The 12,696-nt window shown below is 49.3% G+C and overlaps 1 protein-coding gene across 1 annotated transcript; it reads right to left on the bottom strand.

Annotated features, from left to right (window-relative positions):
- Window positions 1–156: 156 nt before the first annotated feature.
- il12a (interleukin 12a) lies at window positions 157–2,535 on the bottom strand. The gene is made up of 7 exons (XM_080888648.1): window positions 2,410–2,535; window positions 1,704–1,849; window positions 1,488–1,577; window positions 1,290–1,331; window positions 1,039–1,182; window positions 883–924; window positions 157–746 (listed from the first exon to the last, which is right to left on the bottom strand). Exons 1-7 carry the CDS (start codon window positions 2,432–2,434, stop codon window positions 612–614), a joined length of 624 nt encoding a protein of 207 aa, XP_080744774.1. The 5' UTR covers window positions 2,435–2,535; the 3' UTR covers window positions 157–611.
- Window positions 2,536–12,696: the final 10,161 nt, after the last annotated feature.

Here is a 12,696-nt window from a genome sequence, read left to right as displayed (position 1 = left end):
ATCATCTGTTCTTTAAGGGTAGGATTCGAGCTCGAGACAAAAATCAAAGTTAAGATTGTTCAGGTGTTCCCTTCATTTACTTTTTGTATATTTTGAAACAGGCAGTAGCCTTGGCAGAAGAGATGAAATAACGAAGCGCTATTGACTGAAGGAAACAACCGAAAGTGTCTTACATGTCTCTTTTTTACTGCATTTCTTAACTTCTAACTGATGGTGAACAGTTTCAATCAAAATCACTTCAACTTTGATGCTTGATAACAAAATACTTTATTTAAATAACAATAAATAATACAACTGGAGATCAAATAAATAAATAGATGCAATAAATAAATAAATAAAATCATTATAACTCACGCCTAAGCGTAACGATAATTTGAACATTCTTCAGCACTTACTGAATGAAGATACTGGAGTTGAACCAGCTAGCTTATGCCTGAGTAAACTTCCTTCAGTGCAGACAGTTGTGCAGCAGGTACATTGTAGAACTTGGTCAGTAGTTGAAAGAGATGGTAGTGACTAATTAGGACAGCTTGTTCTGATGTGATAATAGAGATTTGATATTTGTTGTGCTATTATTTGATGAGGCTGAAGTTGAAGAGGTTGCAGGACGTTTACTTCCTGTGGTCTCCCGAGGAGATGTAGCCAATGGCTCGGTTGATAGTGATGGCTCTGATGTGGAAGCCTTTCATCATCTTATTCATCTCCAGCCGGTTGTTGTAGGACTCATTGCCCCACACTTTGGCATCCTGTTACAACAGGAGAGGATAGAGTGTGAATGCAGGACAATAAGGTCTCAGGAAAAGAAACCCCAAATACTCAAGATCAGTGATCCTAAAGACTGAAAGACAAGGTGTAAATATGGAACAAAGAATATAAAAATACCTTTGAGGGCAGGTTCTCTACGTCCAGCTGCGGAAAGCAGTTCTGTATAAACCGAGGAATATTTAGTTAGACAAGTACTTCCCAGGAGATTCAAACTATTTCACCTTGAAGTCTCGATGTCTCAATTTTAAAAAAGAAATTACAAGATAAACACACCTCTGTGAGATTCTTTGTGATTTCCACGATTGGGCTCAGAAGTCTAATTTCCTCTGGACCATTTTTGAGAGGACCTGTGAGGTAAGATGCAATCGCTTCGTGATAGTAGAGCAGGTCCTTCTTTATGTTCTTCAGACATTCAGTCTGTCAAAACAATGGGAAAACCCCGTTCAGTTTCAGCTACAATACCAACACATGCATATGAATCATAGCTTCTTTTTTATAGAATATACAGTGTGTCTGACACTGACCTCACTGAAGGAAGAATTTCTTTGTGTCACGCAACCTAAGTTCTGTGCAGGAAAACAAACAGACATTTAAAATCAGCAATGTTTACACTACAGTCATTTGAAGTTGCCCAACCAATTAAAACACAGTGAAAGCTGAACTGAAATTATGACAGCTGTCAGCTGTCCCCATAAACTGTGCTGCTTTGAGAAAAGGCTCACCTGAGTCAGAGTGGGTGCACAGGCCAGTACGGTCTCCCCAGTATTCCTCATCTCAATTTTTTCCGATTGGATACCATCACTCAAATAAATCTGTAATACACAGTAAAGAAATTATTGCTACAGAGTAGAATAATCACGGATAAACGACACAGATACCGAGAAAAAAAAGGGAGGAAAATCAAGCAAAAATCACACGCTGCTGAGATTTGTACTCACGCTGTCCAGAGCTTTTGAGATGTTCAGCAGGAGCATCTTGTAGAAGTCGGCGCACTGACCGCCGGTCCCCGGGCTCGGTGCGGGCACCGGGAGAGCTTCGGATGTGCGCCAGCTCAGGGACAGCAGCAGCACACAGCTGGCGACGTCTGCAAGGAAAGAGAGAAACAGCCGTCAACGCACGAGTCTACACGGGCATTACGACACCCAGTTTGCACGAGCACGCAACAGAGCAATTTAAATAACAGCCTATCTGACTTACATAGTTGAATGTTTGCCATAAGACTGCTGATCAGATAGGGAACTTGGTCAGAGCTTGGTAAATCAGCACTGTTTCAGTCTCCGTATGATGCTGGGGTTTATATACTTAATAGCTGGGGGGGGGATTCCCTTAACTAAAACTAAAAGCATACATCATTATGTAATTTTTTGTATGGTTGAAAGAAAAACAAAAGATCTCTCTCTCTCTCTCTTTGATTAATAGTCTTAAATACCCAGCTCTGGGAAAAATTAATGCGCGATTTATGAGAGCATTTCCTATGTACCAAGGTGTAAAAAAGTCCACAATGATGAATAGCCTTCTAGTGAGGTAATCGTTGAGATCTTTTTTATATTAGGGGAAAATAAACAAGGAGTTTGCCGATGTGATTGTTGCAGATTGACAAGAAGCATCTATGAGGGGCACTTTCGATAAACTATATATACTCACAAGCTGAGATTCGTTCAGCATCCATGTCCAGTGCCTTTACTTTCAGACTATATGTGAGGGCACATATTTACAACCCTTAGAAAACGGTCACGGGGTTGTTTACAGCCTGAAGCAGCCAAGAGGGAGTGACGTAGCGTGAAGAAGACGGACATGCGCAGTGGGAGAAAAGACGAGCGGAGCAAAAAAAAAAAAAAAAAAAAAAGCACACGTGTCCGGATGAGAAGAGACGCTAGGAAAGGGCCGCGGTCAGGAAGAGACCCGAACAAAGTATAAACGGGAGGCTAGCGAGACAGTATACGGTACCGCAGCGAGTCTAGGCTGGGTTTCCGTCCGTGTATGCACTCTGACCCCGGCTACAGCGGCCTTACGGGTGTAACGTCGGGGCGAAGTGTCGGCGGAGATAGCGCTAGCAGAGGGGCTAATCGAGAGCTAAGGCTAGCGGCCGCTCCCCTCCAATCGGCCTCAGTTTCCCGGCGTTGCCAGTAGAGTTTGGCGACAAGAACGTTTAGAAAGCGAGACAGCACGGCTGGCTGTCTGGCGAAGGACCAGCGAGTTTCCGGGGGAGGAATTGGGCGGCCTCACTTCGCACGGCCTGGGGACTGCCGTAGCTCCGTTAGCCCGCGGGACCGCCATCTTGGGCCCCGATGTCGGCGGTGTTTGGAGTACCCTGCCACCCAGACGACGCTCCGGTTGTTCACCCTGCTTCAGCTGGCTGTGTGTAAAAGTTTCACCTACCCGTGGGTTCATTACGCTCCATTTCAGGAGGGGCAAAGGTACAGTTTCTGTGTTTTATTTCCTTGCTTTGATGTGGACCAGAGAATGGACATTCTATTCCGGCTGTGGAAGTTCTGGACAGCCTAACAGACTGCAACTCCGGTTAATGACACATACCCCTAGAACTATCTGTCCGTCCCACCCCAGAGACAATTTACTGGAGTGAACTGTAAAGACTGAAAATGTTCCTTTGGTGTGTCGGACATTGTAAATGATGTGATGAGACTGTGTCGACCATTTTAGACAGAATATTTGCTGTGTTAACTTTTACTGTTCTGCTGTGTTGTGAGTGTTTTTCCTGTGACTAGGGTGGGTTGTGTGGAGTCGAGGACTCCCAACTCTGGGTCTCACCAGTCTGTTTTGATTTATTTTACCTCATTTTATTTCTTTCATTTCTTTGGTCCTGGGGAGGCTCCTTGCTGTTTTCCCTTTGCTCTCCAGGGCCCTGTGGACATTGTTAACCAAGTTTGGTTTTTTTTGAGGGCTCTCCAGATAAATAAAAAGAGCCACGTGGTTTAAAAAGTCGTTGTTGAATGCTTTTGTCCGACCCAGGTTGCCTTGGAGTAGGGGCACCCGAGTTATTTGGTTAGGCACAGGACGACGGAGTTAAGTGGGACCGTGCTAGTATTCCGTGTGCAGGCGCTGCTATCATTGCAGGTCCGGGCCTGGAGTCCTCCTTTTGTGCCTACTGTTGCCAGGTAACTAACCCCATTCTTACTGAAGTAAGTGTCCGGGTCAATCGCGCTAGAGGGGGGTACGGACTTAGATCCCACCACCCGCTAGTCGTTCAAGGCAGCCTGTGCGCCCTTCTACCCCTACATAGCAGGGCTAGTAGCCCCTCACAATTGGCGTCACGAACAGGATTCACCCATTGGCTCGGGGTCGTTATAGAGGAGGAATAGAGTTAAGGCAAACATGTCTGAACTAGAAGATTTGAAAAGGAGCTTTGATGAACTACAAGGGAGGCTTGCGGAGCAGGCGGGTGCCTTACAGCAGGCACGAAAAGAACAGAGAGAAGCTCTTTCTCTCGCAAGGGCAGTGATTGATCAACAGGCCCAAGCTTTAAAAGCCCCGGCGGCAATCTATGTCCACCGAGACCGCAAACTGGCAGATTTTAGTGGTTGCCCTGGAAAGAGTGGAGATGATTGTGTGGAAGAGTGGATCGCGGCAATGCGGTCTGCGTTCCAAGTCATGAAGGTGCCAGAGGCGGACCGTGTAGAGCTGGTCAAGCAACACATAAAAGATGAAGCCAGGGCAACTGTTAAGTTCATGTTGGATGGGGCAGTAGAGTCTGTCGAGGGCATATTTGAGGTTCTCCTTCAAACCTATGGAGACAAGGTCCCCATAGGTACTAGGTTGAAGGAGTTCTATGAGAGAAGGCAGATGTCCAGCGAGACGGTCAGAACTTATGCCTATGACCTACAGGAGAAGCTGGCTTTGATTAAGAGGCGAGAACCCAACCGCGTTCCCGACTCAGAGACGGTGTTGAAAGAACAGCTAGTGCTGGGTTTGCGAGATGACCTTTTGAGGCGAGAGATGAAAAGGAGGGTCAAAGAGGAGAAAGGCCTAACCTTCATCGGGCTGCTGCAAGCCGCAGTTGACTGGTCCGAGGAAGAAGAAGCCCAGTCCTCTCTCGCCTCCCAAAGTAGGCTCAGGACTAGAGGTGCGGTGAACGCTGCAGTACCGGCCGAAGATAAACCATCCCCCCTCACCCTGGAGATATGCTCCACGAGGAGGTTAGGAAACTAGCTGCTCGTCAAGAAGAGCTGTACTTAGCACTACAGAGCAGGGAAAGAGGGAGCAGCCAGCAGAGTGCACAGCGCAGGCGAACACCCCTGAGGGACAGCGAAGGGCGATATATTTGCTACAGCTGTGGAGAGCCTGGCCACACTAGCCGGCATTGTACCAAAAAGCTAGACGCAGGGGCTCTGGCCCCTATCCCCATAGACCTGGCGCAGGTGGCATTTTCTGGCAATCCAAACGCCAAGGGTGGGGCCAAGAAACACCCCACCACACCGGCCATAGGCCGCCAAGCAGCCGAGTGTCTTCTGACAGAGGTGGACGAGAGCCTCCAAAGGAGTGCTCTTGGGAGGTGTCGCACCGTCCACCTTAAGATAGGGGGGGTAGACACCACCTGCCTCTGGGACACGGGGTCAAATGTGACAGCTATTACGGAGTCCCATTTCCGTAGGTGTTTTGGGCCACAGGAGTTGAAGTCAGCAGACTGGATTGAGCTCACAGCCGCAAACGGGCTCGATATTCCTGTCTTGGGCTGCTTGGAGGCCGAGGTTGAATGCGCCGGGAGAGTGGTTGGTAAGAAGTGCATTTTTGTACTCACCGATACTCACCCCCAGGTAGACAAAGCTAATGGTCTCCCAGGGATTGTGGGGATGAATGTTATAGAAGACCTCGAAGCGCTCTTTATCGCAGATGGGGGTCGCGTCCACATGGACCCCCACGCTCCAGACGAGACAGAGGCCACCATCCGTCGGTTGATAGCCCGAGCGAGGAAGGAGTTCCCGCGCACGGGTCCGGGTGGCAAAATCGGGTTCGTCAAGGTGGCTGGCAGGGAACCCGTCATCATCCCCCCGAGGAGCGAGAAAGTGGTGGAGGGTCGTTGCGGGGTCTCACCTAGGGTTGAGTGCCAAGTGCTGGCAGAGGCGGCAAAAGAGATAGAGCTGCCGCGGGGACTGTTAGTTGCCAACACTATTGCGACAACCAGTGGTGGAAGAATCCCTCTCAGAGTGATGAACACAAGCGAGAGGGCTGTCAAGCTGATGCCAAGAGCCAGGCTTGCCGTTGTAAGCAAACCACGAGCTGTGCTCCCCAAAGAGGTTGTATGGGTAGAGGAGAGAGAGGGGGCACTCGTGGTTAAGCCGCTGGGTCAGGGTGAGAGTATAGCGACAGGGGGCGAGGTTGGGCAGTTGCCGGTCCCTGTACAGGCTAACACCCGGGACCTCACTGAGCTACAGCGTCAAAAGCTTTGTCGGCTGTTAGCCCAACACCAAGACGTATTCTCGGCAAGCGAAGTTGATTACGGCTACACCACCACGGTGACACACAGTATCCCCACCGAGGCACCCCCAATCAAACAGAGGCACCGAAGGGTCCCACCCCATGTCTTTCAAGAGTTTAAGAGGCACGTTCAGGAGCTCGTTAGCCAGGGGATCCTTAAAGAGAGCTCCAGTCCTTGGGCCTCACCTGCGGTGGTGGTTATTAAGAAAGATGGAAGTGTTCGATTCTGCTGCGATTACAGGCGGCTGAACGAAGTGACGTGCAAAGATGCCTACCCACTTCCCCGCATCGAAGAGTCGTTGGATGCGCTCGGCAATGCGCTGTTATTCTCGACCCTGGACCTGACCGCAGGCTACTTCCAAGTGGCCATGAGCGAAACGGACAGGGGAAAAACGGCGGTTACAACACCATTTGGCCTGTTTGAATGGACTCGGATGCCATTTGGCTTGTGCAACGCCCCAGCCACTTTTCAGCGGCTGATGGGTATGGTACTGGGGGACCTCAGTTTTGATATTCTCCTTGTCTACCTGGATGACATTATAGTCTTCTCCCGGGACTTTGATAGTCACTGTGAGAGGCTTGAGACGGTGTTCGAACGTTTGAAGCAGCACGGGTTGAAGTTGAAGCCGACCAAATGCTTCCTTCTGTGGCCGGAGGTTAAATTCCTTGGCCACGTGATTTCTGCTAAAGGCGTCCAGGTAGATCTAGAAAAGGTCAAGGCCCTGGAGGCATGGCCGGCTCCAAGGAGCGTGCGAGAGGTGAGGCAGGTGCTTGGATTCATGAGCTACTACAGGCGGTTTGTGCCAAGGTTTGCACAGTTGGCCAAGCCTCTGCATGCCCTGGTTGGGAAAGGGTTGAAAAACACGTCGAGGGGCACCCAGGCGTTTGTTTGGACCGGCGAGTGCCAGGAGGCCCTGGACGAGCTGAAACGATGCCTGGTGTCCCCTCCAATCCTGGCATATCCCAACTTTGGCCTACCCTTTATATTGACCACAGATGGGAGTCTGCACGGACTCGGGGCTGTGCTCAGTCAAAAACAGGAGGGCGTAGAGCGTGTGGTAGCCTACACGAGTCGGGGGCTGAGAGGCTCCGAGAAGAATGACAAGAATTACAGCGCATTTAAACTGGAACTTCTGGCGCTTAAATGGGCTGTCACAGAGAAATTCAGGGACTACCTGATGTACGCCAGATTCACAGTAGTCACGGACCATAACCCGCTGCGCTACCTGGCAACGGCTAACCTGGGGGCTGTCGAACAGCGGTGGGTAGCACAACTCGCTGAGTATGACTTTGAGGTGTGTTACAAGCCTGGGCGACAAAACACGAATGCAGACGTCCTCTCCAGAATCCCCGACCAAGAGGAACCCGAGCAGGAGGACACAGGCAAGGACTTTATCAAAGTGGGCCCGGAAGAAGTGCGTGCGTGTCTGTGGCCCGCTAGGTTGGAGAAGGATGGTAGGGCTGATCTGAAAGCCAGAGTACAAGCGACTGCTGGGAAAGCTCTCGGTGGGCACAGCTGGGAGGAGGTCGAAGGGGCTCAGAAAAGCGACCCGGTCGTCGGGCCCGTGTATCGGGTGGTTGAGAGGGGCACGGAGATGAGCCATGCCGAGCTCCACGCGTTAACACCGGACGCGAGGCGGCTTCACCAACAGCTCGACCGCCTTAGGCTTTATAAGGGTGTGCTGTATAGGCATGTCAGTGACCCTCGTGATGGGGAGGAGATCAGGCAGCTCATTGTCCCAGAGACCTTACAACGTAAGGTATACGAGAACCAGCATGAGCATGGGGGGCATTTCAGTGCAAAGAGCACCCTCGCGGTGATGAGAAGGAGCTATTACTGGCCTACCATGCGTAGAGATGTTCAAGATTGGGTTCAGCAATGCAGGAGGTGCGCATTGGCAAAGGATGTCTTCCCCAACCACAGGGCCCCCATGACCTGCAGCAATGTCACCGCACCCCTGGAGGTCCTCGCTATGGACTATACGGTGCTAGAAAAGTCTTGTGGGGGTTACGAAAATGTCCTTGTCCTTACAGACATGTTCACCAGGTTCACCGTTGCCGTCCCCACCAGAAACCAAACTGCTGAGACGACAGCAAATGCTTTGCTGAAACATTGGTTTACCTATTACGGGTGCCCGGCCCGGTTGCACTCCGATCAGGGGAGGAGCTTCGAGGCTAGTGTGATAAAAGAGCTGTGCAGGGCCTACGGGATTGCCAAGAGTCGCACCAGCCCTTACCATCCGCAGGGGAACGCGCAGTGTGAGAGGTTTAATAGGACCATGCACGACATGCTCAGGACACTGCCACCAGAGAAGAAACGGGATTGGAAAACATACTTGCCAGAGTTGGTTATGGCTTATAACTCTCGTGAGCACTCCTCCACGGGTTATGCGCCCTTCTACCTCCTGTTCGGGAGGGATGCCAGAATGCCCTTGGACCTCCTGGGAGGGAAAGACATGAGGGAACCAGAGGCGGACAATCTGGACGACTGGGTCCGGGACCACCATGAGAGGCTTAGGACCGCGGTGGAGGTAGCAAGCTCGGCTACTCAGGAGGCCTCTAGGAGGAGGAAGAGGATCTACGACCGGAAGTCCCGCGGCGCCCTGCTTCAGTCTGGTGATCGGGTGCTGTTGCGCAACCACAAGCCCAGAGGCAGGAATAAGATCCAGGACAAGTGGGAACCCAACCCTTATTTGGTGGTGAAACAAAACCACCCCGACATTCCTGTGTTCACGGTCAAGCCAGAGAAGGGTGGCTCGACGAGGGTCGTGCATAGGGATCAGCTCAAATTGTGCACCTTTCAAGCGCCGACATGGCAGCCGAAGCAGGCCAATAGGCTGCCAGCCGAAGTGGAGTCCGATACCGACTTCATGGAGGGGGTTTGTGTTCTACCACTCCCATGTGAGTCGGACCCGAGCGCTCTCGTTGCCCCAGGGGCGGACGAGATCGGCGACTATGTCGCCCAGGGGTTAGAGCCGGATTTAGCGGGGAAGGTACAACCAGTTATGGCCCTAAGTGAGCCAGAGGACAGCGATGGGGCCTCAGAGGCGAGTGATGAGGTGCACGAGGGGCGAGGGGAGGTTTTGCAGTCTGAACGCCCTTTGAGGCGAACCCGAGGGGTACCTCCTGCGAGGTATAGAGATTATGTTACGAAATGAAGCCATGGATTACTGTTATGCTCATTTGCAATGTAATGCGAGTCATATGTGAATGGTATAGAGTGTTACTGAACATGTGAGTTAATATGTGTTATTCTGTGTTTGTTACAGGGATGAACTGCTTGAGTCGTCGCTGGTGTGGCAGGGTTTAGCTGGGGGGAAATGTGAGGGCACATATTTACAACCCTTAGAAAACGGTCACGGGGTTGTTTACAGCCTGAAGCAGCCAAGAGGGAGTGACGTAGCGTGAAGAAGACGGACATGCGCAGTGGGAGAAAAGACGAGCGGAGCAAAAAAAAAAAAAAAGCACACGTGTCCGGATGAGAAGAGACGCTAGGAAAGGGCCGCGGTCAGGAAGAGACCCGAACAAAGTATAAACGGGAGGTTAGCGAGACAGTATACGGTACCGCAGCGAGTCTAGGCTGGGTTTCCGTCCGTGTATGCACTCTGACCCCGGCTACAGCGGCCTTACGGGTGTAACGTCGGGGCGAAGTGTCGGCGGAGATAGCGCTAGCAGAGGGGCTAATCGAGAGCTAAGGCTAGCGGCCGCTCCCCTCCAATCGGCCTCAGTTTCCCGGCGTTGCCAGTAGAGTTTGGCGACAAGAACGTTTAGAAAGCGAGACAGCACGGCTGGCTGTCTGGCGAAGGACCAGCGAGTTTCCGGGGGAGGAATTGGGCGGCCTCACTTCGCACGGCCTGGGGACTGCCGTAGCTCCGTTAGCCCGCGGGACCGCCATCTTGGGCCCCGATGTCGGCGGTGTTTGGAGTACCCTGCCACCCAGACGACGCTCCGGTTGTTCACCCTGCTTCAGCTGGCTGTGTGTAAAAGTTTCACCTACCCGTGGGTTCATTACGCTCCATTTCAGGAGGGGCAAAGGTACAGTTTCTGTGTTTTATTTCCTTGCTTTGATGTGGACCAGAGAATGGACATTCTATTCCGGCTGTGGAAGTTCTGGACAGCCTAACAGACTGCAACTCCGGTTAATGACACATACCCCTAGAACTATCTGTCCGTCCCACCCCAGAGACAATTTACTGGAGTGAACTGTAAAGACTGAAAATGTTCCTTTGGTGTGTCGGACATTGTAAATGATGTGATGAGACTGTGTCGACCATTTTAGACAGAATATTTGCTGTGTTAACTTTTACTGTTCTGCTGTGTTGTGAGTGTTTTTCCTGTGACTAGGGTGGGTTGTGTGGAGTCGAGGACTCCCAACTCTGGGTCTCACCAGTCTGTTTTGATTTATTTTACCTCATTTTATTTCTTTCATTTCTTTGGTCCTGGGGAGGCTCCTTGCTGTTTTCCCTTTGCTCTCCAGGGCCCTGTGGACATTGTTAACCAAGTTTGGTTTTTTTGAGGGCTCTCCAGATAAATAAAAAGAGCCACGTGGTTTAAAAAGTCGTTGTTGAATGCTTTTGTCCGACCCAGGTTGCCTTGGATTAGGGGCACCCGAGTTATTTGGTTAGGCACAGGACGACGGAGTTAAGTGGGACCGTGCTAGTATTCCGTGTGCAGGCGCTGCTATCATTGCAGGTCCGGGCCTGGAGTCCTCCTTTTGTGCCTACTGTTGCCAGGTAACTAACCCCATTCTTACTGAAGTAAGTGTCCGGGTCAATCGCGCTAGAGGGGGGTACGGACTTAGATCCCACCACCCGCTAGTCGTTCAAGGCAGCCTGTGCGCCCTTCTACCCCTACATAGCAGGGCTAGTAGCCCCTCACATATATATAGCCCACAGTCCTGGAAGCTGACGATGCCCTACCCACAACATATCAAAGTATAGTCAAGTGACGGCGTTTGCATATTTGCATCAAATCAAAACAACACGGATGGATGACGATGAAGGGAAATTAGTTTTTTAAGCAAAATTTTCAGTACATTGAAGCGCATGCACTGCGCAGCCTGTTCTCAGAAAGTGTGCAGTGTTATAAAGATGCAGTGCATGTGTACCATTTTATTCACTGCAGCAGTCTGTGCTTGTGAGGTGCACAGTTATTGATTCCTGCAGACCTGGATGCAGAATAAATCATAAAAAACAGAAATAAAATAACCCAACTGTTGGTAAAAAGGAGCAGCTGATAGTAAACTAATCATAGCAGGGGCCAAACCAACATTGTGGTCTGTGGTGGTAAATTGTCAGTGGACTGTCATTAGGTGAGTAAGCGCCTCATTCACTTGTGGTAATTAATTCCACGGACGTTCTCCCCAACAGATACAACCGGGTGTCCATTCAGGCATGACTAATTACGCATGTTCTTGACCAACTGACTGATAACGTCAATGAAGAGGAGGTGGCATTATTATTATTATTATTTTCCTCGTGTTGAGGAGGAGGTGGTTGTGGTTTATGTCTGCTTTGTTTTCACTCATGCTCAAACTTGGAAAACAATGAGCAATGCCAACCAATCCCCACAGGGCAGGGTAACACGGTAGCCTGGCCATAGCGCTGTTTATCAAATCTATTAGAGAAATATCGGCTAAAGCTACAGTTTCTTTGCATAAAATATTAAATAATAACATTTAAATTACACAGTGTAGCCGCCTGACAATGTAGTCCCACCAGTATGATACTAAAATGCTGCTAAGGGACAGAGAATTAATTCACTGGATAATAAAAGTCCAAGAAAAAGTTTAAAAGAGAAGTTCTTCAGAATGGGTACTTTCTTCTACACTTAGATTATGTTCTATATATATATCAGCTCCTTTTTACTTATAAATTACCTTTTAACCACTCCAGCAAATGATATGAATGCTCCCAGTATCCATGAATGTAGTTCTGAACTGCGTATTTGCAAGTTTTTAAAATAGTTTTGTGTCGTGACACAGTGACTGTAGGTATTATTTACAAGAAGATAATTTTCAGGTGGCGTTTGGATATCAAAGTTAACTGTTAAATAACCCTACTACTTGAAACATTTAATTAAATAAATTCTCTTAAATTGGTTTTACTTTTCCGTGAAAGGAAAGTTAATCTATCCATTTTTATTTATTCATGTTTTACATGAAATAACAAAAAAGATGAAACAGACAGATGAGTGTTCATGTTCCGTGAAATGTGTATTTAACCTGTGTTAAATACACATTTCACTGAGGCTAATCCTAACGCTAACCCTGGAAGGTTGTGGATATGATCAAAACCTCCAGAACAACAGTGAAGGTGAGACTGTTTTAATGTCTATTTCATATGTGACAAATTAACTTTGAACTCTTTTTAGATGCTGTCTATGCTATGAGCTATCGTTCTGCTTTCTATCTATCCACAGAGGATCGGAGAATTACACAAGACTCAAAATGAGAGTAACGTGAAATTTTGAAACACACAAAGCACTACTTTTGTTCTC

This window comes from Rhamphochromis sp. 'chilingali' (assembly GCF_963969265.1).
Source record: "Rhamphochromis sp. 'chilingali' genome assembly, chromosome: 8".
In the NCBI taxonomy this organism is placed as follows: Eukaryota; Metazoa; Chordata; class Actinopteri; order Cichliformes; family Cichlidae; genus Rhamphochromis; species Rhamphochromis sp. 'chilingali'.
Note: the sequence above shows the minus strand (reverse complement) of the source record. Positions and strands in the feature narration are given on the sequence as shown.

What these genes read in the sequence shown, in the direction of transcription:
- il12a (XM_080888648.1), bottom strand. Translation starts at nt 2,434, where the DNA reads ATGGATGCTGAACGAATCTCAGCTT. An exon ending in TGCTGAACGAATCTCAGCTT is followed by an intron (nt 1,850 to 2,409) that starts GTGAGTATATAT and finishes CTTTCCTTGCAG; the next exon opens with ACGTCGCCAGCTGTGTGCTG. An exon ending in GTGCACCCACTCTGACTCAG is followed by an intron (nt 1,332 to 1,487) that starts GTGAGCCTTTTC and finishes TTTCCTGCACAG; the next exon opens with AACTTAGGTTGCGTGACACA.